The 26,078-nt window shown below is 30.9% G+C and overlaps 1 protein-coding gene and 1 long non-coding RNA gene across 4 annotated transcripts; one reads left to right on the top strand and one right to left on the bottom strand.

Moving 5' to 3' along the window:
• Window positions 1-5,290: 5,290 nt before the first annotated feature.
• On the bottom strand, window positions 5,291-8,981 carry LOC115992869. Of its 3 annotated transcripts, none has more exons than XR_004092703.1 (8): window positions 8,615-8,977; window positions 8,369-8,496; window positions 8,182-8,253; window positions 6,809-7,217; window positions 6,472-6,502; window positions 6,023-6,121; window positions 5,538-5,640; window positions 5,291-5,430 (listed from the first exon to the last, which is right to left on the bottom strand). It is a non-coding gene; the product is annotated as an uncharacterized LOC115992869 (long non-coding RNA). The 3 variants fall into 3 exon arrangements; XR_004092704.1 differs by lacking the exon at window positions 5,291-5,430 and adding an exon at window positions 7,995-8,049 and having other exon boundaries at window positions 8,615-8,981; XR_004092705.1 differs by lacking the exons at window positions 5,291-5,430; window positions 6,472-6,502 and having other exon boundaries at window positions 8,615-8,978.
• Window positions 8,982-17,273: 8,292 nt separating this feature from the next.
• LOC115992867 (probable LRR receptor-like serine/threonine-protein kinase At1g05700) lies at window positions 17,274-24,742 on the top strand. Its single transcript, XM_031117100.1, has 13 exons — window positions 17,274-17,355; window positions 17,651-18,188; window positions 21,217-21,695; window positions 21,788-21,926; window positions 22,023-22,094; window positions 22,208-22,279; window positions 22,358-22,438; window positions 22,596-22,738; window positions 22,841-23,064; window positions 23,162-23,288; window positions 23,771-23,833; window positions 23,923-24,112; window positions 24,334-24,742. Exons 1-13 carry the CDS (start codon window positions 17,274-17,276, stop codon window positions 24,740-24,742), a joined length of 2,619 nt encoding a protein of 872 aa, XP_030972960.1.
• Window positions 24,743-26,078: the final 1,336 nt, after the last annotated feature.

Here is a 26,078-nt window from a genome sequence, read left to right as displayed (position 1 = left end):
AGATACAGTTCCTGATATTCTCTACATTACATTCCCTAATTAGATTCAAATACATAATTGCATTGATGAATGAAGGATTAATAATATCATCTTTTTCAATGAAAATTAAATCTAATGTTGTTGAGTGTTTGATGTTAATTGGAAAACTTAATGAAATGTACCTAAGTTTTATTATTTGCTTTTATTGTAATCTCCTGTTAATTCATATTGGGCTTCAATTGAACACATGATGAGTGTTAAAAGTTGTACCCATGGACTGTCGTAAGAGCATTCTTATCAAAGGTGTTAAAAATGCTAAATGCTATTGTTTTAGCATTTTTAGCACCTCAAATGATAAAATCACACCTACATCAAATATGATAAATCTTAAAATTTTTAGCATTGAGCTATAGTGCAATTTCATCTTTGATATTCTACTATAGCTGGACTGTAATTTTTTTTTTTTTTTATTCACCCTCAATGGCTCTTTCTCATTTCTGTCTTTCTCTTTCCTCTCTCACTTCTTTCTTTTCTCTTCTCTCTCTGTGGTTCGGCGATTGTGGTCCACTGATGATTGTGGTTCGGCGATTGTGGGCCGTCGTGGGTTGTGGTTCGATGGACATAGATCATGGGTCCGATAACTGTGATTTTGATTTTGGGTTGCAGGTCATGGGTCATGGTCTGATGGTCCAATGGTTGTGGGTGGTGGCGGCGATGGTCCGATGACTGTAGTTTTGGGTCAACAATCTACTGGGTTCTTGTGGGTTTTGGTCACCAATCTACTGGGTTTTGGTTTGGCGTGATGGTTCAGCGTGACGGGTTCTCATGGCTTTTGTGGAGGTTTGTCATGATGGGTTTGATGTTGTGAGTTGAATCTGGGTTGAAGGGTTGTCGTGGTGGGTTAAGCAATAGAACGGCAGCGGAGGGTTATTGTGGCGGTTTTGCTGTTGTTGCCATATATTTTCGTTGTGGGTCAAGTTCATGGTGGTGGTGGAGGGTTGCCATGGTGGTGGGGGTGGGTGATTGATGGTGGTGGTTGATTGGCTATTGTGGTTGTGGTTTTGGAGTTTTGTGGGTTTCTTTTGTGTGTGTGTGTGTGTGTGTGTGTGTGTGTGTGTGTGTGTGTTTTTTGGTGGTTTGATTGGCAATGGTGGATTGGGATGTGGGTTTGCTATGTGTGTGTTTTTTGCTTAGTGGGTTTGCTGGTGGCGACAATGGGTTGAGAAAGAGAGAGATAGGGAGAGAGAGGAAGAATAAAAAACGAATAAAAATAATAAGAAAAGAATATTTAAATGAAGTGTTAAAAAAAAAACAGAAGTTTTGATGTAAGTGATATTGTAAAGTGATGTGTTATATATTATAAAATTGGTTTTTGAAATGTTAAATGCTAAATTTTTTAGAACCTTTGATGGGAATGCTCTAATAGGCTATATGTTTGTAATATTGTGCTAGATTTATCATATTGGTCGATTCATCTTTTTAATAAGATAAATTACTGTTTTTTTTTTTTTTTTTTTTTTTGTAATATTATAGTAAACTTATCATAACATGAAACCAATGTTTCAAATTATCACTACAAATATTCAAAAATTGGTCACTTCAATTTTCAGGACAAAGGTGCAAAGCTCACCACTGCCATGCTTAAAGTTAAACCTTCAAATTTACTGATCACTTGTTTGGCTCCATCCATGTTACTGTTAGTGATTCAATCTGTATTTTTACTACAACTATTTTACTAGCCGCTGATAAGTACTGTTATTGGGGAAATTATTATTTACTCCCAGAGTACCATAATAAATACGTACTCCCTCCTTTCACATGAATGGTGGGTCTTACTAATTAAATTCATGGTGGAATCCACTATTTATGTGAGAGGGAAGAGTACGCATTTATGGTATTTTGGGAGTATCTAATAATTTTCCTTGTTATTGGAGCTGTGTTGGAACCTTTCTGTTGGATCTCCGATCCTTTGGCCTTCACGAAGGCTTTGGTAGCAAGATTTATAATTATAACATTATCCACTCAATCAACGGTGCAGAGAGAGAGTATACTTTAAAATAAATAAATAAATAAAATAAAATAAAAAAGAGGAAACAAAACAAAACAAAGTTTGCCTATAACTAGTTTTTAGGCAATGACTATAAACTCTCCTATATAATATTTTTATTAGATGTAAATTATGACAATCCACTATTAAACCTCATTTTCTTATTATATTATTCATGCTTGAAAAATTTTATGAAGATAAAAAATCAATAATTTTTTCATCAATTAAATGTTTAAATTTTTGTAGTCTTAAACTATGCATAAAAATAAGTTTATGCATTGAATAATATATAATATCCAATTTGAACAAAATTTGATGTGTATATTAAGAACATAAAGAACATGTAATACAATAGTCAAAATTTTAAAATATATAGACGTTTTAATTTTTTATTGGGAGTTTGTAGTCATAGCCTTAAAGCTAGTTTGTAAGCAAACTTTGTCCTCACATCTATGACCAAGTTGACCTTCCATTCATTTGGTTAAAAGTTTGTAGCTAAAATAATTTAAAATGCCACAAACACAAAAAATTTAACATCTTTTTGAGATAACCAATTTTGATTTATACTGCATTAATTTCACACGTCTCCACTCTCCACTAACATCACTGTAACTATATACGAATCACAAACTACTATTTTAGCAATTATGAATGTTATTTTTGTGAAACTGGTTGTAGATTCCCATGCCATTGATTCATTATTGTCTAATAAATAAGAAAAGTAAAAATACAAACTATTCCTTTTGTCATTTTAGTTATTTAAGTTTCATTTTTGTAATTTTGATCTATTAAGTTTATATATAAAACAAAGTTTGCCTACAAACTAATATGAGAAAACAAGTATCAAAATGTGGCAGTTTTGCATAGATTGTTGGAAAAGTTTCAAATTAAAATTAGGAAAAATAAATAAAGGATTAACAGTTGGGTCATTTAAGACCTAAGTTGACTTCACATGAGGGTGGTAGGTGAGAATTAAACTCTCCCCTCTGTCATCAAGAGAAAGTATACCATGTTTCAGTAATACCAACTCAGCATATGTTTTGGTATTTCCTATCCAATAAATGAGTGACACATGTTTCAAAAAACCACATCAGACTACTATAATAAATTAATCACAATCTTCTATACTATCGGGAAGATAAATTAATTATTTATTGAAGTAGTCTAATATGGTTTTTTTGAAATAGGTGTCACTCATTTATTGGGTAGGAAATGCAAAAACAAATACTAAATTGGTATTACCGAAACATAGTATACTTTCTCCTGTCATCAGACCATCTGGTCCACCAATTTCTCTCATTTATTCCTTATTTTCATCTTAAAACATTCTCTTTCCTTTGCCTCAACACAATCCCAAATACATAGCAATCAACCTTTAATTATGTAGTTGCGAAAAGAAAGTTTAAAAAGAGAAATTTTAGGGGGACATTTATCACAACAAATTTATAAAGATGTGTTAAGTCAACCTTTTTATACTTTTATAAAAACAGAGGTAAGGATGTGTCTTAATACATATGAAATAGCAATCAAATTCCTAATTTTGTGTCTTACTCTTCAACTTCTGTGAACATTAATACGAGTTCAAAGCTTTGGTTTGTGAGTGCACATAACCTTAGCTTGTCATTGAATCCTAGAGGGTGATCGCCAAAGCCATTTCTACACCAACGATAAATTGCTTCCAGTGGGGCAAAATCACTTCTTAGGACAGTGGATTGAGTTCCACGCCTCGGCTCTCTCTATCATCGATAAGTTTCCTCTAATCTCTTGATTTTACTCTATTGGTTCTCTTAATTAGTCTCATATATATTTCCAACAATCACCTTAGGTTGTAAAAATGTTTTAGAAAAAAATGGTAGTAACTCTAGTATTTTCCAATTCATTTTTAAAATCATACGGGATGTACTTGGCTTTCTGTATTGCATCGAAGGATGATAGATTTTTCCAACTGACATCTATTTATTGCGGGCACTAATTGGATAGAGATCATTTTGATGGAATGAAAGTATTTCCTTTTGTGATAGAAGCTATTGCTCAAAGAGAAGTCACAATCTTAAAACTCTGGCGAAGTCAAATTGAATGAATTATGCCTAATTATTGTCCATAACTAGCAGATCCGCAATACAAGTACACTATCTGTTTGTTTTGAAAATTTCATTAAGAAATTATTTTTATGGTTTATGACTTTATGTATAATACCCATTATGTGTATTAATGTTTAAGATTAATTTTGAATTATGTTACGCATCATCAACTATATATTATATTTCACAAAATGAGTTAAAAAATCTAAATTGACATCAAATATTATATATATTTTTTATATTCTCCATATTTGCAAAATAATAAGATGATCAGAGATTAATAACTATTTTAATTGAAAATATCTAATCAAATAGTGAATAAGATAAGATTACCACGAAATTGGCATACATGTTCATGACAATGAAAATGTGTGATTCAACCATGCGATTTTGAATGTATTAAACTAATAAAAATTTTAATTTTTTGGTAATTGAATAATTGTTGGTGGACGGATTTTAACCATGAATACTTTTGTTAACACACAAAAAAGTGTCAATCAATTAAGTTATAAGCCATTGGCAATAATAAAAAATATTGAGTGTTGTAACATCAACAAAAATTTATACATGCATTTAATCTTGTCCCATACATATATATGCACCACAGATAGTGGTCTAAGGTTCTACCAAGTGGCATTGTAAGCAAAAAAAATAAAATATAAAAAGAAAAAATCTGATAATATATTAATTCCATTTTTATATTAATTAGTGCATAGTTGATAGAAAATTAATACTTGGAAACTAGAATTGAATGCATGTAACTCATTAAAAATCTAAAAGTAAATTAATATTTCTTCATTAAAAAACACTATCATTTTTTCTTTAATAGAAAAGAAATACTATATATAATTAGAAATATAATTAAATGTTTTGCGTAAATATTGAGTATTGTATTTTCTTCTTTAGAAATGAAATAAAACTTTGACATAAATACAATGGTTTGATGATGTTGAGGGTTAAATGAAGAGAATTACCAAGTTATTGGCCATTTGGCAAACATTTAACTACTTTGGCCCCTGCATTTCACAGTTTTAGTTATAAACTTTTAGAACATGTAGTTCTATAACAACAAAGTTGATTTTTTTGAGGGTCAAAACCCTTGAAAAAAGTATTAAAAGCCCTCAAAAGATATTATTTTGAGGGTTTAACTGACCCTTGATGACCTTTGAAACAAATTCCCTCGAAGTTGAAATTTCTACGGACTTCGTAACCCTTGAAACCAAAATTTCAACGGCCTACATGACCCTCCAAGTTACTAAATTCTACATTCTTGAAGTTTATGTAGACATCTTCATATTAACATAAAGGAACTTAGTATTTTATCTAGATAAAGGAGAAAAAAAAAAAAAAAAAAAGAAATGAATCAGTACAAGAACCATGTATGATCAAAATCCTAATCTTAATATTATTCTATTTCAATGCAAAACAACCTGATGTACTAATGTCTAAAGGGTCTCATATAATGGACTCTGCCTTTTCCTGGTACTTCTCAAAGACTCATGCATAGCCACCAAATTTCCCTTGCATTAAGAACTGCAAGGAAATGGACAAACCAATTAATCATGCACTTGTTAAACGGTTGAGGTGTTTGATTGAAAAATTGTCATACAATAAAGTCCATATTGACAAGAACAAGAAGATTAGACAAGTTCTCTCTTATAATAATTGACTCACTCCCAATTCTTAAAGGCATCATGCAAATAGGTCAAGTTCTCTCTTATAAAATGCATAATACAAACAGTTAAGTACATTTGAAATAAGATTAGACAAGTATGAACATGCATATACCTATTTCCTCATAAACAAAATGCACAAGACATTAACAAGTATTCAGCAAGATGTAAAAATGGTAAGGAATTATCAAAAGATGATGCTCTTAGGAAACTAAACTGTGAATCCCTTGACTAGAACTTACATGAATGCAACCTTTGACAGCAGCACGACGGCAAAAAGCCTGTGGTAGTTCCCCGTGACCATAAATTGGATACATAAAACCCCAAGTGCATTTGGAAACCTGAGAGGGACAAGAACCATAAAAGCACATACTTGTGATACCTTGCTTCTTAAAATAAAAACCAACCAAACATTCTTGATTCAAGGATGCAAACAAGAAACACAATGCCCTAGTGATACAGTCAAGACAGCAAAGCCCCAAAATCATCCATTATCCAGACAAAGATTACATTCACCTGATGAACCTATTCACACCATTTTACTTTAACAAAGTCTCAAGCAATCCATAATCCAGACAAGCAACACAGTTACTGGCAGTGGTATCATCAACATTACACCAGTAGTAGGCAGGTAGCAACAAGAAAACAGTACTACATAAAGTCGATACAAAACAAAGAAGAAATAAACTACCTGCCAACCGATGATCTCATCAACCATTATTCTGGTAAAACAGTAGAGAATATAAATAATTAGATAACCAAAATAAAAAATCTTCTTTAAAGGGGAAAAGAATATTAAGAATATGTTAATAACAAATAAACTGACTAGCAGGGTGATCAATATTCTGGATCAAAAGAAATTGTAAGCCTCTTCCCCAAGAACAACATGCATTGTGCTATTATATGACAAGGGACTAGATCAACTATCTCAATGGACAGCAACAATTCAGTTCTAAATAGAGGAAAACGAAAATAGCAAAAAGAAACAAAGAAATATGCAAATCATAGAGAAAGAATTCATTTCTCACCGCAGGAGCTGCCTCCAGTGCTCCATCAGCAGTTGAAAAAGTCACATACTTTAGTCCATTTTCTTTCATAAATTTAGGATCTAGCTGTGCAGAAGGATAGGGCCAAAACTGAATGTTACAAAAATGAGAAAAATAAACTGAAATTTTCATAATATAATAAAATGAAACACAGATCATTCGTAGGTAAATCCAGTAGCGACTCGCAGAGTCTTTTCAGCAGTCCCCATACTCAAGAGCATCACGAACAAGAATAAGATTTTCATTCCCCTGACAGCAGGAACAAAAATGATGAACTTTTAATGGTAATGCACTTCCTCATACCAATCCTTGATAAGAAAACAAGGACTCCAGATACCAATTTCGGAACAATGTCTTTTGGCCGCTGAAACCAAACTTCCAAATTGGCAAGCTGCAAAACACATGGGTATTAAAAAATTTGGCTACAGAATGTATCTAGGATTAACTATTTATATTATTGGTCAGTCACACAGGCATCCAATGGGCTTGAAACCAGGAAGTGCCATTATAATTGATTAACTATCAAATCAACCCCATAAAGTCCTTTCTAACATATGATTTTTTCTAGTTGACATAACTAGAACTTAGGGAGAAGGGCAGAATAGAAAAAGCCTTTTAGTAAAAAAAAAAAAAAAAAGGGAGACTACAGAAAACAAATCTATTGAAAGAAATAAAAGACAAAGCATAACAGAGCTGATACTTTTTTACATCAACCTAGAATGAATCTAGGGGGATTAGAATGTGGGAAGAACAGAAATGTTGAATTTGGTTTTTACACGGGGTAAGACCAATCCAGGGAATGCAAAAAATGCCCCCAACTATATATATAAACCCAGGAAAATCTGGTAGGAATAGCCCCAGCAGGGAGTTGAATTTGGGACATTCACTTCCTAAGGCACGGTCCCAAATTATTTATTCTACTATTTAGATTTGAAATTATATGGAAAAAAAACTTAATGAAGGTTGAAATTTGGAATGCAAATGAACTCCTATTTGGGGTGCAACTAGCTGGGGACATAATGAACAGTAATAAAATTCTCTCTTCAGATTTCCCTGTTTGCATAAATAGCCTTAAGGAGAAACATACTTAAGATCTGCGCATTTTTCTATCCTAAGTTTTAACTAATCATTCTTTAAGAATTAAGAGTTCAAAATCTAGATGCGTTACAGAATCTTTTTGAAGTTGTACATGCATGAGCCAAATCTTGAAATAATTCCTTGTTCTGAAAAATGAAACCAAAGGCAGACAGGAGTTTATAATTACAGCATACAACAGCTAAATTGCATAACCATTCAAAGAAAAGAACATGGCCATAAAACCAATGAGAATAATTTGACAATTATAAAGAGCATACCTGTAACAGTGCAACAATAGTACCAAAAGAATTCCACAACAATGGAGCCAAATCTTGAAATAATTCTCTATTCTAAAATATAATAAAAAAACAAACAAACAAAAATTAATTAGGCACACCTGTAAGTGCAGCAATAGTACCTTTAGAAGCCAATCTTAACGACACATTATTCTAACTTCATACATACCAAAACGTGGACTAGCGGTTGAATTTGAACACGATTTTTGCTCTTTTACCCTTCTTTTGTTTTTCAAACTAGGGGAATCAGCGGTGTTGGAGTCGAGATGAGAGGAGACCTTCGATTTTTTGAGTTTTCTGAGAAATGTGCGAAAGGAAAATCAAAGAAATGCGGTGAAAATCGACGAGAAAGTGGGAGAAAACAAAGAAACACAAAAATTCAAAGAAGCAATTAGGGTTTGTGATTAGGCAATACCAATTCTTATCAATGCGATTGAGAGACGAAGAAAACACATCGTGACCGACAGAGACAAAGTCACGAAGAGAACACCGAGCTTAGATTGAGAGAGACAAAGAGACACAGACGAAGAAATCACGAACTTGAGATTGAATGCTATGTGATTTCCACGATTGTCGAGCTTAGATTTGTATTTGGGGGAAAATGATATCAGAGAGAGAGAGAGCTTGTGATACATGAGAGACGAGAATTTTTTTTTTTTTTTTTTTTTTTTTTTTTTTTTTTGAGGGAAGAGATTGAGAGTTGAGAGAGAGCGTGATTTTTAGCTTCAGGCTATCGTATAGCATATTCTTTTGTTTTTTAAAATATCTTTTTGAAATTTTTTCAAGGGTTGAAAATTGTGTTGGGAATTTTCATTAGGGGTTGTGAATTTAAAGAGGATTTACATTTTTTTTTTTTGCTAAACAAGAGGATTTACATTTTAGCGACAAAACTAACTACTTTTTTATATATTTATTTCAAGGGTTGTGTTAATTATTTTGAAGGTCCTTAATAAATCTAGTAATAGTCCTACTTTATTTAGACAAATTTTAGTAACCCTTGAAAAAAAAGGTTCGAAACAGGTCATGTGGTTTGTTGTGTATTGACAAAGAATAACTAAAAAACATATTTTTACTTAGTTTAGAGAAATGCCGAATTGTGTGATAGTAATATACCTGTTGTCTAATTTAGGTCAAGCACTATATTTGACAGCTACAATGACTCAATATTCATTTCTTTAAACTTATTAAACTAACCAATAAAATGATCTCCTTTTTGGTCCACGAAATACTTATTAAAAAATTTAAATTATTATAAATAATTTATTTTTCTGAACTTTACTAACCTTTTTCTTCAATTTGCCACATGTCAAATATTCAATTTGACATATAGGTTTGAAGAGTTTGTTAAAAAAAAAAAGTTGGAAGAGTTTGTGAAGACAATGATATTTTGCTAGTATCATTAAAACATAAATAAAATAGCCTACGTTCCGTTGTCTAAATACATATATTTAGAATCTATTTGGGATTCGTTTATTTTGTTGAAACTAAAATTTTTTTGCTAAAAGTACTGTAAATAAAGGAAAAAGTTAACTGAAATAGTACAATGAGATTCATAAATAGTACAAAAAGTGCAGCATGATCTATAAATAGTAGTAAAAATAAGCTAAATAGTAAAATAAATTTGCGAAAATAATCTCTACCCAACGGAAACTTAATATATTCCAACTGAAAGAATTACTTATTCATGTATGTCTTTACAGTTGTTGATGTAATGATCATATAATAATCACTTCAATACTAAATAACCACGATTATTTTTTATTATAAAGGTAGTAATGTATTTTTTAGAATCCGTTGTTTCAAAAATCGGACTGATCGGCAAGTTCAATTGGTTGAATTGTAAATTGGACACGGAACCGATTTGATAAAACTGGAAAAACCAGCCAAAAAAAAAAAAAAAACCAGTGAAAATTGGTTAAGAATCGGAAAAATGCTGGAACTGGTCCCTTTTTCTTTCTTTAACCGTTCCTGTTTTTTTAAGCTGTTGTAGAATCCAATTCACTGGTAAAGATAATATTTTTGATATTAACATACTTATGCTAAATTAATCATCTATTTGTATCGCCTTCACAAATGTTGTTACATAAAATCTAATGATGTACTTGTGTTTCACTATCTGTAGGCATCCTTGTTTTATATAATTCTGAAGTGATTATTTTTATTGAATTAATAAGAACTATTTTTTTTTCTTAGAATAATAAGACCTAAAAAAGTGAATATCAATTTTAGAACCAAAAATAAATAAATAAATAAAACCACACAATTGAAACCAATATCATTAAAGCATTAGATTTAGGAACTTTACCTTAGAAATAACAGTTTTAGTACTTACAACAGTGGTGTTTCTAACTTCATAGAAAAGAAAATGCATTTTGTAGAGTCCATATTTTTGCAGTTGGCAAATGCAATAAATGTAATCAATTGATAGTGTTTTTGGTGTGTCTTAGGTGGGTTAAAGATGTATTTTATTGTCCAAGACAAAGACCCGAGTTCAGATCAAGAAAGAATCAAGTTCAAAGCAAGAAAACAAAGTCTCTATCAGTTTGACTGCTGGCTAGACCGAATTAGATTTTCGATTTCAAGCTCAACATCTAGTTCGATCGATCAAGATTGCGATATTATCAAAAATCTAAAACATGAAAAATACTATAACTTTCTCGTTTCAAGCCCGATTTGTGATTAGTTTGTTATGCAATTTAAAGGACATCATATATAAACTTTCCTGTTAGCGTTTTAGATCCAAGTAGAGTCAGATTCAATCAGATTTCTAGCCAATTAATTAAAGTGATTAATTATGAAATTAGATCTGAATTCAACAAACATTAGATAAACACAATCCACATAAACATAAAAAATGATAACCCAAGAAAACTTTTGAAATTGTGGTTTCAAAGTAAACAACCTAGGGAGGATTTAATGTAAACAATCCTCAAGGCAACATTTCACTAATATAATGGAAACAATAGACTTAACCCTAAATCTACAGATACCTCGTGTACTAGTTACTCACATAACCACACACAACTCCGAATCTGCGAACTCTTCTATTGTGAAACTATTGCACACAAACACTCTTATTTGTAATTTGAAACTCCACTCAAAGGTTTAGACCATCAATTGTGGTTGATTTGATCACAACTTTCCTCTAAAGCCAAATCTGTTGTTTACGCAAGGTCTCCAACTATAACTTCAAAAGTGTTTGGAAAACTCTAGACTTGTGTACAAAACACTCCCTCTTGAATATATAAAAACATGCTCTATGGTTTGTATTTAAATATCGTTAAGATCCATCCAAATCCTAGATCTAATGGTTGAGAAATAAAATGAGAATTCAGATCTGCACGAATCTCGATCAGTCGAGATGTGCATCTCGATCAATCGAGATAAGTGAGACTATTTTTGCACTTATCTTTTCCTACTTTCTTGAGTCTTCGGTTGTGCAGAACTTCATTTCGTCTTGTTTTTGAATATTTCTAAACTAAACTCTAGACATAAATTAAGTACTAAAGGCTACAATTCGTTCATGGTTGCCAACCTAAAAATATGGACTTTACATATCCCTATAAAGACTTTTCAGAGAGAGAAATCACCACTTGTGCAGCTAGGGTTTGTATAACCAATTTACTCTAATCTCACTATACTAGAGACTTTCAAAATAAATCTAAGCCTCTATCTATTCAACCCGTGAGATTTCAAGAGCACATAGAGAAAGTTCAACACTGTGTTATTTCTGCCATATATAGTGCAAATCTGTATGAAGCCATAGAGAAATCCCATCTACAATAGTTGCTAGTCAAAACTTTCAAGTGGATTTCTTGGAGTCACAAATAGAGAAGTTTATGTGAAATTAGTTAACCATAATTGTTGATCTAAAACTTTTGAGTGGAGATCTCAAAGTCACAAACAAGAGACTTTGTGTGCAACAGTCCAAGATAGAAGAGTCTGTGGATCGATTTGGACCTATGTGTGGTCACACCAGTATGTATTACATGAGAGGTAGCAGTAAATTTATAGTCGAGTCTATTGTATAAACTTTGATTCTTACGCTCTGTTTGTTTTAACAATTATGTTTTCTAGAAAATGAGTCATTTTCCAAGAAATATTTTCTATAAAACTATCTCATTTTCTAATGTTTGGTAGCAACTTTAAATGAGTTGAAAAATTACTTCCTAACTTCCCTTATTTAGCTTGCTATGAGATAGAGTTGTTTTCCCAAAAAATTTAATGGAAAACAATCTCTAAAAATAAGTCATTCTTTTTATATTAACCAAATATATTTTTCCTTTGACTCATCTTTTTTTATGCTACCAAACACTGAAAAACAAGGAAAACTATATTTACACAAAGTTTTCTATTGAAACAAATGGAGCATTAATGGAAATATTGCCTTGAGGATTGTTTAGGTTAAATCCTCCTAGGTTTTTTACTTTGAAATTACAGTTTCAAATAATTATTGGGTCATCATTCTAATCAAGATCATAATTAATCTAATTAATTATTTTCTTAAAAGTTTATTAAATCTGTGAAAACTAGGCTCTAGAACCCTAACATATTTAATCAAGAAAAGAATAATGAATATACTTGAAAATTTGAAATCATTTGAAGTATATTTCCTACTAAATTATAAAGGTTTACTTCAATCAATAGATTTCATTTAAAATAACAATCTCCAAGTATTTCACAATTTTTGATGCCCTATTTATTCCTACTTTATGCCCCTGGCAATTACCATAATATATATACTCGAAAAAATTGTGAGTTCTAGTTAGACCAATTAATAAAGTCTCTTATAATTGAATAAGAGATCTGGGATTCAATCTTTGCTTACATAAAAAACTGATTGATGTCTTGATCTGATAAGAAAGAGTTATTATTAGGAGTCGACGCCATAAGTTGAAACTATCTCAAATATATATGTGTGTGTGTGTGCGTGCTTGAAAAATTCGAAATTCACAAATTATAAGTGATGGGTAATTTATGAAAGTATGATTTGTCTATAAGGGTCGTCCAAGGAATACCACATCCAAGATGGTCATCAAAATGAAAAGAGGAGAACAGCATTCAACGCCAAGAAAGTAAGACATCTAAAGAAGATTAGTCATCTATATGACAAAAAGATATAGACGACCAGCAAACACTTAGTATATTTTAAGGTATTTTCTGTAAAAAAACTCAGTAGATTTTAAGGTATTTTTTGTAAATAAAGAGCAATTGCACGACGACTCACTATTCTAAGATGTGGAGTGAATTATATAATTGTATAAATGTTTAAAATCACCATATTATATTAGAATAAGAGTTGAAAGTGATAATCACCCTCATGAACCCTCAAACCAACCCCACCATCCAAAATAGCAAAAGAGTAAAATTTTGTAAAAATATTAATGCACCCACATAACCTCAAAATTTTAATATTAATGCAAAAAAAATTATGCAAACCAACCCCAATTACTTATTTTATATCTATATATTAAGTATAAAGATACCAGTTTCGACTCACGATTTGCATCTTGATTGTTTTTCCATCTACCTCCATAGCTTCGAATTTGTTAAACATCCACCTAAAATTTTAAGTATTGCCTTATAAGCAATATATAAACACGCAATATAGACTTACGCAATGGCGACGCCACGTTGAACTCAGGGTGTTCCCAAGAACACCCTGAACTGAAATTTCTTTTAATATATAATAATTAAATTTTTTTTATTTGTTTACCCTTCAAAAAAAAAATTAGGAACACCCTTAATCAAAATTTGGAACACTCTCAAATAAATTTTAAAAAAAATTATTTGGCCTACTTTCAAGCAAAAAAAAAAAAAAAAAACCCAAGCCATTCTTTAACCCATAAACAATTTTGAAAAAAAAAAAACTCAAATCCCTTATAAATTAGGACTCCAAAATCCGAATAAATACACGAAAACACAACCCAAACTTCAAAGATCCACACTTCAGGAGGCTCACTATCATTTGTATAAAAAAATATAAAAAATAAAAATTGTTTTTAGGCCGCCAGCTGCAACTGAGCAAGTCGCCATGACAGCCACCAACAAATTAGCCCCACTCAACATTTACACCACCTCCACAGCTCCACCTCCGTTGCAATCTTTGGTCTGGTATGAGTTTCTCACTCTCTCTATCTATGTTCTGTTGTCTGCATCTCTAAAGTAAAGTAGTTTTTTCACTTTTTTGGACTTAACACACTACAAGTCTACAACTCAATAAATATTTGTACTTTAAGTTTGAAAAGGCAAGACACCACCACCGATGACACTTCATTGCACAACACAAAAACACTTAATGGTTTCCAGCTAAGCAACAATCTAATTCAAACCAAAAATTAAATAATAAAAAACCTAAAGCAACCACATATTATTTCGTACGGCAGCCTAGTTAACACTTAAATTAATTTATTATTTAATTTGATAAAAGTAAAATTTTAAATTATTTGTTTAATTAATAGTAGTGGCTTGGATAATAAAATTAAATTATTATTTTTAGACTTGTAAGTTTCATAACAAGATGGACAATGAGTTTTTGAATAAGTGATTTCTATAGAATTTAGTTCAAAATCAATTATAAATGATTTTAATGCCATGAAAGATGACACATCTTTATTAAGTTATAGTTAATTTGTCAAATAAAGAATGTTTTCAATCATTATTTTTATTAATACTTAAGAATTTTATTGTGTTTACCTTGCCCCTCCTAGAATAAATTTCTGGCTCCATCACTATCTAGTCTTGTGATTGGGGCTATGGGGGCATTGGGGCTTGTATGTTGAATTAGGGGGTGGATGGGGCATGGGGCCGAGGTAGTGCAAATGTGCTGTGTGATAGTGCTTGTGCAAGTGTGCAACTAATAATTAATAAATATGGCTATGTGCTATGTGTTAGTTGATTAGTTCAACTAATGATCATAAAATATGTAATAAATCACTATTTTTTAGACTTGGACTTAAGCTATACTGCCTATATATTTTTGTGTTGTACAATTTATTGACTTTTCTTTTTTTTGTTAAGTAATAGTGTGATATTCCAAGTATCAAACAACCATAGTAATTAGTTGAACTAATTAATTTTATTTGTTTGGGATATTAATTAACCAATAATTAATTGGAGAAAGCAACTAATAAAAAATAATTAATAATTTAATTAACTAATACATTATATTAGACAAACAAATTAAATTATGTTAGGCTAAACAGTAATTAATAGTTTTGCTATAAAAAAATTAATAATTTTATAATTAATGAAACAACAATATAACAAATTATAGTTTATAAAAGATAAACAAATTAATGAAACAACTAAACAACAATACATTTAGGAAAAATTCTTGGAACTGCTACTGGAAAAAATTATGCTTTATTAAGGAACACCCTAAAAAAAATTCTTAGAGTCGCCACTAGACTTACGCATACATTTACACCCGCATACATACATAAAACTCCATCATAATGTTTTAGAAGTCATAATCATTCATTGTTAAATAAGCGGTTTGGAGATACAAGGAATCCATTATCAAGAATTTCTAGATCTGGTATGGTATTTGATTTTTGTCCAACATGCTAGAGATGACACTTGGGAGATGATTTTTATGGTAGCTTGGTGCATGTGGTTCAATAGGAATGCAGTCCAAAATGGGAGTGTTCATCAATCGGCAACAGTGGTGGGGCAGAAAACTCAGACTTTGCTTGCTGAATTTTAGGGAGCAAACCATGTTATTGCTTCACCGAGGATGGAGATGAATGATTCATGGACATCACTAATGGCCCCAAATTACAAGGTAAACGTGGATGGCATAGTTTTTAGTCGTATTCGTGGGTCTGGTGTCAGGTTGGTGATCCATGATCATGAAGGAAGGGTTGCAGTAGCAATGAACAAGAAACTTCTTCAACCTTTGGGTCGACTGGAGATTGAGGCAAAAATTATGGAAATTGGAGTGTCATTTGCGTAGGATACCAGTATAAGGGATGTGATAGTTGAAAGTGATTCCGAGATTGTAGCTGACACTCTCCTGGGATTATGTGCTCCTCCTACGATTGTCTCAAATGTTCTAACTAGTATTGCATACAAATTTCAGGATTTTAGATCTGTTCAAGTATCTCATGTGAAGCGTCAAGACAATAAATCTGCATATCTTCTGGCAAAGTTTGCCAAAGAAATAGATAATATTCATAGTTATGTAACATGGATAGAGGAAAATCCATCACTAATTGAGTCAGCTATTACTCATGATGTATTAAATTTATCTTCTTCTTAATAAAGTTATAAGTTTCTCATAAAAAGAAGTAAAAAAGAAAAAAAAAGTGGTTTGGTCCACTGCACACTTTTGATCTGATGGTTACTCCATAAGTTTTTTATTAGGTGCGAGGGGTAAGACTGAGGTTCAAATCTGCAGAAATAAACTTCAAACACATATATAATTAGATTGGACAAAAGAAAGATTTTTATTTCTAATTAAAAAAAAAAGGGGTTTGAATTTTACAGCTCATCAGCATTTAACTAAACAATAATTTGATATGTATTTAAGGTAGTGATGATGTGGAAAAAAGAAAGTAAATGATATTAATAAGGAAATATTTTAAGTGTTTTAACATACTATGTAAGAAATGTAAGAAACGTGTATTCTTTCTTATAAATATCAAAATGCTTTTTAGCGTTAGTGGCCAAGCTGCATTTAATAATTGTTTTCAGAATTCATTATTCAAATTCCAAGTGGTTACTATGACTTGTTGGAATTTTACTTGTTCTTAAAGAGAGGGAAAAAACTTCCACACACTCCAAGCGGTGTATGAGTACAAATTTCCAGACTAAGCCTAAGGTGAAACTTCAGAGTAAATACAGATATTTTGCAGGTACTTTTGCAATGAATTAACCAATTTGATGAACTTTCAATTTGCAAAGAGAGGTCCCTCTTGTGACAAGAACAACTTAGTTACTTAGTACGCTATTAAACTATTCTTAGTTACCTTAGTACGCTATTAAACTATTCTGCAGTATAAAGGATAAGATGGTGGAGAAATTTTCTGCGGCATTGTCCCAATAAGAGAGAAGAAAGTTAGATGTTTATGATGGGGAGCTTCAAAAATTTCATCCTTGCTTTTCTTGGTGGGTTTGTTCTTGTACATCTAGTTAATGCCCAGGATCAAGCAGGTATGGCAGTCTTCATCTTTTTTTTCCCTTCTTTTCTCTATTGAATTAACAGTGAATTCCAGTTAACTTAATTGGTAAAATTATTGTTGTCAATTAAAAAATCTGAAATTCAATCTCTATCAACACCAAAAAACCAATTGATATCTTGGTATAATTATTAAGAGCTATTATCATAAACGGATGCCATAAGCATATCTTGGTGTTTCCAAATGAATCATCTAGAGTTCAAATCTTCTCCTTGCTCAGCTAACCATTTAACTAAGGTATTATTATATATTCTGTTTATCTGTCTCAGACTTCATAAGCATATCTTGCGGGTCACCAGAAAATTCAAGCTATTCGGAGGCAACAACAGGTATAAATTACATTTCAGATGCCGCATTCATAGACACTGGTATAAGTCAGAGGATTTCAACTGTATATATGGCTGGTCTTCAACAACAAGCATGGGATCTCAGAAGCTTTCCTCATGGAATCCGGAACTGTTACAACATAAATATTATGCCAGGCACAAAGTATTTGATCCGAGGAACTTTCTTCTATGGAAATTATGATGGACTAAGTAAGTTACCACAGTTTGATCTTCATCTAGGAGTAAATAAGTGGGACACGGTCAAAATAGAGAATGTATCTGTTGGTGTCATCAAGGAGCTCATACATGTTCCATCGCAAAATTATTTACAAGTCTGTCTTGTAAACACGGGCCTCGGAATGCCATTTATATCAGCAATAGAGCTAAGGCCATTGAACAATAAGACGTATGTAACAATTTCTGGATCATTGGCACTCTTCAGTCGCTACGATCTTGGTTCACTAAGCCGTACAGTATACAGGTGAGTCACTTTATTTAAGATTAACTCCCTTGCACCTTTGCATTGCTACCAACAAAAAGAACACATGCAGTAATGGTTTGGAATTTCACAGCGTACAGAGAGTCGTGACATTTTTAAATTTTAAATAACATGATTCTCAATACATGTTTAGATTTGTAATTTAATTTGAACATAGAATTAAATCCATTACAAATGGCAATGATTACATAATCGTTTTTTATTAGTTGTGCTTAAAGAAAATGAGGGATGATAGGTTAATTATCAATTTGACTATAAATAAATAATAATAAAATTGTTACAAACATGGGGTGGTAATGAATTTTTTTTATTTTTTATTGAAGGGATGGTAAGGAATTTGATTGGTCATATAAGGTTTATGCAAATATAGTAAGTTCAATAAGGGCTAGACGTAAAAGCCCTGTTTGCACCTTCAAATAATGTTGTGTTAGATTTTTTATTTTATTTTATTTTATTTTTGAGCAAACGAGAATATATTAAAACACATGAACATGAAAGTAATATTTAGAATTTTTTAAACAGACTTATAATATATTACATAACCAAAGTACCACTATCAAAGGGTCTGACCTTTGTAGTGATAGCCTGGGTTATATGGACTAAAATTTTAACACACATGACCAATATGGGATAAATATTCTTTTTTTTTTTTATTAAAAAAAAACAGTATTACTTATTAAAACACACGAACACAAAAGTAGTATATAGAGTTTTTTATGTTGTGCTACATAAATACACACAATTATATTCTCATCTATAATCTATAATAAATATAAAGCCAAATACATTTAACTTTTGGTTGGCCTTGTAATAGTGTGCCATATAATCTTTTGACACCTTACTGTTATACACATCAGTATTATAGTATACTTTTTAAATTTAATTTCAATTTTATTCAACATTTAAGCCATTTCTTATAATCTTATCCCAGTATGTTTTCTTAAATGGTAGAATATATACTTCCATATACAACAGAATCATAGAAAATAGCTAATGCTAGATTATATAAACATAATCGTAGTAAATGTCTATTAATAAATAATTATCAAATTTCATCTTAGACAAATAAATAAATAAGAGAGAAAAATCAAAATTCATATTATATTTTTCAATACATTTGATTTTTTGCAAATAAGACCATAAACTGATATACACACGGGATCTCATTAAAACATTGTTACCATATATATTCACTCTTTTTTCTTTCTTTTTTTTTTTTTTTTGGCAATAATAAAAGTGAAATGTTAAGGAATATTCTAAGGCCTAGAGTATTTGTTAGTTAACTATTTTAGAAAAGTTTTTATAAGGAAAAATAAAAATGTTTTGGCAACTTTTTCAAATTTTTATAAAAGTGCTATATAAACATTCCTAAAATAGATTATTGACAATTACTCTAAAGGCACCCATTAATATGTTACAAATTTTTTTTTTTTTTTTTAAAGTTTATAAAGAGTTTAATCCAAGTAATTAATTCAATATTTGGACAATTAATTTTCATCTTTGGTGGAATTTCACAATAGTTTGTAAGGAAAATCTGATATTCGAAGAAGATGTTGGAATATCAAAACAACTGGCTATGATTTACACGCAAGCTATCATTGTTGTCCTAACTCCAATATTAAAGCTTCAAGTTGTGTTTGGCATTAGCTTAAATGCTTTACTAGCTATTTAGATTATTTTTGCTACTATTTAGGTTATTTTTTGGGATTCAGATCTTTTAGATTTCCTAGAGTACTCTATCAATAAATTTCCTTAAATCATAACCACTCTTTTATTATTTAAGGATTTAGATTCTGCCATGTCAGCATTCCACTAACAATACTCTTAAAATAATAAAATAATATTGCAAACAAAACAATTAAAATTATTATTAGTAGAATGCCGATATAGCAAAATTTAGACCATTAAATCATTAAAGAATGGTTAAGATTTAAAGAAATCTATTTAGTAGAATATCCTAGAAAATCTAGAAGATCTAAATTTGAGAAAAAAGATTTAGAGATGCTTTGTCCACAATATTTTTACAATATTTTCACAATAAATCATAGGTGGTTAGTTGTTATTGGTTCAAATTTGAACCTAACACTAAGATTACTTTTTTGTCCCAACAATAACAATCAGTAACAACCTGCCACTTAAGATTTGTTGTAAAGATGTTGTGATAATCTTGTGGGCCTATCATTTCTCAAAACATTTTTAGTTTCAGCAAAAAGCTATTCCCAAATGGACTCTAAGTCACACTTTTTTTTTCTTGGAGTACAATGCTAGAGGGGAGTGGTTGGGATAACTGCTACACATATTCTAGCGAGATACACTAATCAATTTATTCACAAACTGTCATATAATTCTAATTTATATAGGTTTATATAAATATATATATATATATATTTATATTATTAGGTTATAGAATTTTAATGAAACTGTAAATATATTGGCTTTAATTTTCTAAATTTATATATATATATATATATATATATATATATATAGAAGAATACCATTCAATATAGCGTGTGCATTCAACTCAACACCAATGAATACTTTTTCATGGGTTGATAAGTTGGTTTGTGTTCTAAATTTTTTTTTGAAACTTGGGTTTTTAAACTTCAACCCAAGCAGCCCGCCAAATTTTTGCTATTTACAATTTTAAAAATATGTATTGTGAACTGTTAGTTTAATTTAATTTGGATTTTGGAACATAGTTTAAATTGATTGTTTTGATTTATTTTGGCATTTTAAAATTTAGTATTGATGAAACTGGAATATTGGCATTATTCGGCCCAACTATGTAAATTATAATCATTTATCAATGAGAAATGGGTTTAAAAAACTGAATGATACCCGATATTTTTATTGGGTTTCACAAAATTGTCTGAAAACCTAACCCAAGTTGGAATTGTTTTTAAAGTTCCCATAGGCTGGGAAGGGTTGAGATTTTTCCAATATGAAGATTTCAAATTATATCTATAAACAATTAGTTTCTGACTTATGCTAAATATTTATGTTTTCTTAGGTATCCAGTCGACGTTTATGATCGCATATGGTATCCCTATTTTGATAATGAGTGGACAAGTTTAAATACTACGCTTACTATTGACTCCCAAAGTAACAATTATTACCAGCCACCAACTATTGTAATGGGTACAGCCGCCACACCGTTTAATATAAATGCTCCTTTGGCCATGTATTGGGATTCAGAGAGTGCAACTTCCGAATACTATATCTACATGCACTTTGCTGAAGTTGAACAGCTTAAACTTAATCAATCCAGATCAATAAACATTACTCTAAATGGGAACTACTGGTGGAGTATATCTTCTCCATTATACTTGTACACAACCACGGTGTGCAGCCAATCGGCCTTGGAGATTGCCCAAATATATAACTTTGAACTGTTCAAAGCAGAAGGCTCAACACTGCCACCCATCATCAATGCAATTGAGATATATTCAGTGAGAAATCTCTCGCAACCAGGAACAAACAAACAAGATGGTATGTTTTCTTCTACACATGTCAATATTGTGCCTTCCTTTTCTTTTTCTTTTTTTTACTTACTTATTTGGATGCATATGAAAATGTTATAGTTGATGCCATCACAAATATCATGTCAACATACGAACTAAAAAGAAATTGGGAAGGTGATCCGTGTCTCCCACAAGCATACTCATGGGCTGGTTTACATTGTAGCTATGATAGCATTAATCCCCCTAGAATAACATCCTTGTAAGTTTATTCGTTCGGATATGTGCTTCATGAATTGGGACTTTTTGTTTTTTAGTATCTCTTAATTAATATTTTATGAAATGTAAATTGAATTAGGAACTTGTCTGCTAGTGGATTGACTGGAGTGATATCTGCTGATATATCAAATCTCATGATGTTACAATATTTGTAAGTACTAGCAATGCACATAACAAAAATGTAAAAATCTGATAATGAATACCAAATTTGGTTACAATTTTTATGACAACCAATGTGAAATGTAAGTAATTTGCCAATTTCAGGGATCTATCGGACAATAGCCTAACTGAATCAATACCAAAATTTCTTTCTCAATTGCAATACTTGAGGGTCCTGTAAGTTGAATTTTAAGATTGTTACTGCAAATTTATTTTTTAGAAAAGATATAAATTATATTCACTTTACTTTTGTAGAAACTTAGAAAGAAATCAGCTTACTGGTTCTGTTCCAGCTGACCTCATAGAAAGATCAAACAATGGTACACTATTATTGCGGTATGATTTTTGTTGAAAATAGTAACACTTCATTTTCATAATTTTCCTTCATATTACATGAACTCTTCTGGAAAAGATTGAAGAGAGAGAGTGAGAGAGAGAAAGATATTTCAATGTGTTAATTAAAATTTCATTGACATCCTTTTTATTAATCTAGTGTGGATGAAAATTCAAATCTTTGTGGATCTGGATCATGCAAAAAGGAGAACAATATTGTTATTCCAATATCAGTCATTCTCTTATTCATTGTTGCGGCTGTCATGTGGGGGCTTTGGAGATATCAGAAATATAAGAATAAAGGTTAAAAATTTTATATAAAAAGATGCATATTCATTTTAAATTAAGAATAAAATCTCCTCACTTATGTGCTTATAATGCTAATGATGTTTGCAATTACGATAGTAGAAACAAAATCCAACATCCAGACCAAGTCGTTAGAGTCAATAGATTCAATGCAACGACAATTTACATACGCTGATCTGGTAAGAATTACCAACAATTTTGAGACAGTTCTTGGCAAGGGTGGATCTGGACAAGTTTACCAAGGCTGCATTGATGACACTCAAGTAGCAGTGAAAGTGCTTTCTCTATCATCAGTTCAAGGGTATCAACAATTTCAAGCAGAGGCAAGCAACTATATCTCAATTTATTTTGAGCGCACATAGATGTACACATAGAGATTTTAATATTAAATTAATGGACATTACGCTTCTTAAATTGCAGGTAAAACTTCTTATGAGAGTTCATCATAGAAACCTAACCACCCTCATTGGGTATTGCTATGAAGGAACAAGCATGGGGCTTGTCTATGAGTACATGGCCAACGGAGACTTAGAAGCACATCTTTCAGGTTGGTCATAATAAAAGTATCTACCGAAGATTCCACTTTTTCAGTATATTTTTAGGAATTAAGAGTATATCATTGAAATTAAAAAAATAAATAAAAATAAAAATTTGAGGGAATATACATAGAGAAATTCTATAGACACCAAAAAAAATTAAAAAATAAATAAAAAATAAATGATATTGTTGATGTGGAAGATTGTAAGTGGCAAGTAAAAAAATAGTGTTAGTGGTGGAGCCAAATAAGAACTAATAAAAACTTGTCAAGTCAACTATTGTGAATTTTTTGTATATGTAGCATTGCTCATATATATAGGCATGTCCTACGAATATTAGTACTAGTACAATATAATATATGGCCCAACCTAGCTTGGCCCTAGGGGAGACATAATCTAACATTAGCAACATACTTTAATCGTCACATGATCAAAGTTAGCTTAATTGAATTACACAACAAGAAAATCTAACACATTTTATTTATTGATGCAGGTAAGAGTACTAATATCTTGGGTTGGGAAGCAAGGCTTAATATAGCAATGGAAGCAGCACAAGGTTAGTGATGAGCCAATGAGTTTATTTGCTGATCGTTTTTTGATAGTGCTTCATCTTTTCTAAAAATGATTTTTTACTGTGAAATGTAGGATTGGAATATTTACACAATGGTTGTAAACCACCTATAATCCATAGAGATGTGAAGACTACAAATATCTTGTTGAATGAAAATTTTAATGCCAAACTAGCCGATTTTGGTCTATCCAAAATTTTCCCAACTGATGGCACTCATGTCTCAATGCTTAGTGTTGCTGGCACCCTTGGATATCTCGACCCCGAGTAAGTGTTTTCTTTTTCTAACTTAGTTTACATATCATCTTCAAAATTGTTTTGTAAAATACAGTAATAGTATTATTTAAATCCACAAGCATGTGACCATTTCTAAATGGAAAGGGATACAAGCCCTTTTCCGGTTAAAATAAATGGGAATGACTTGAAAATTGAACTTGTTAAAACAAAAGATGGAAAAAAAAAAAAGTATGACATGCATTTGCTTGTAGGTACTCCATTTCATATAGGCTGACTGAGAAAAGCGATGTTTATGGCTTTGGGGTTGTTCTTTTGGAAATAATCACAAGTCGGCCCGCGATTGAAAGATCCTATGAAAACACCCACATAAGCCAATGGGTGAGAATGATGCTTGATAGAGGAGATATTCAAAATATTGTTGATCCAAGGTTGGGTGGAGATTTCAACGTTAACTCTGCTTGGAAAACTGTTGAAATAGCAATGGCTTGTGTGTCCACCACCTCCAGTAATAGGCCACCAATGAGTGAGGTGGTAGTGAGACTAAAGGAATGTTTGACATCTGAATCAATTAAAAGGGAGAATTTCGAGGGGGAATCAAATTATTCAGTTGATATAGTCAATATGAATATGTTTAAGGAATCCAATCCTTTAGCAAGGTAAGTTGTTGTCCAAAAATGAGAATCATGTATTTGATCTTTAACTGTTTTTGAAAAAATTTGGGTGCAATCGTTTAAGTGGTTTACATTACATTCTCCAAGTAATCAATGAATTATAAATACTATATTTTTTCCTTTTTAAGAGGAAAAATTTTAATGTAGATATATATATTTGATATTAATTCAAAAACTTAATTAATTCTACACCTTAGGAATTATTGCTAAGCTGTATTGCTGGCTTTATTTTAAAAGAAGTACTACGTTGATAGTATTTTTATAACACTTTCATTAAAAATTTTAGGGGGAAAACTGTTATTAGTTCTAATTTGAACATATTACTATTTTTTTTTTCTACTAATAACAATCTGTCACTTAAGATTTGTTATAAAAGTTTTATGAAAATATTGTGGACATTACATTTCTTTTATTGTAACCTCTTATCAATGCATATCAGAAACAATGCTAGGACCACATCTCTTTACACAGTTTGAAAGTTAAAATTCAATTTGAAAGTGCTAGGTGAACAATATTTTCACAACAATTCATAAGTGGAAACTTATTATTGGTTCTAATTTGAACTAACTAATAAAATTACTTTTTTGTCTACCAGTAATAACTAATAATAACATGTCATTTAGAATTTGTTATGAAAGTGTTATAAAAATGTTGTGGACATAGCATTTCTCTTAATTAAATGAATTTTCAAAATTGTAAAAATTGCATGTCTCTATTCAAACTCTTAACTCCTATGTTAACTAGAATTAAAATTAGAGTGTTGTTAACAATTGCCTTTATGGTATTTGTTAATAGATCATTTTAATAAATTTTTAATATTACTTTTATGAGAAATGTAAAAGCAATCAAAAAAAGTTTGTTACTTTATTTTTTTTTTTTCCTATAAAATGTTCAAAAAATATTTTCTATATCAATGTTCTTAGTGCATTTGTTAACATACCCTTAAAATTAATAGGGTAAATTAGCTATTTGATCCCTAATCTTTAGTTTGTCTATCAATTTGGTCTCTAACATTTTAAACATGTTTGTTTAGTCCTTAACCTTTTATTGTGTCAAACTGGTCATTATCGCTAAATGGTGGATAAGAAATATTGACATTGCTAACGGTAATATTAATATCTTATATTTTCCGCCACATAAGCTACCACATGTCCTAATATTGAAAAAAATTTGAACTTAGCTTATTTTGATCTTCATTACCAAAAACTAAAGATTTGAAAATTTATTTTTCCCTATACTTTTCTTTTCCTTTGCCTTATTGGGAATAGAATAAATACTAAGAAATCAAAACTGAACTCAACTCACAATAAGCCAAATTGGACAAT

The sequence above is a fragment of the Quercus lobata genome, chromosome 5, assembly GCF_001633185.2.
Source record: "Quercus lobata isolate SW786 chromosome 5, ValleyOak3.0 Primary Assembly, whole genome shotgun sequence".
Lineage (NCBI taxonomy): Eukaryota > Viridiplantae > Streptophyta > Magnoliopsida > Fagales > Fagaceae > Quercus > Quercus lobata.
The sequence above is the reverse complement of the archived record's forward strand: the minus strand, read 5'-3'. Positions and strand labels throughout refer to the sequence as shown.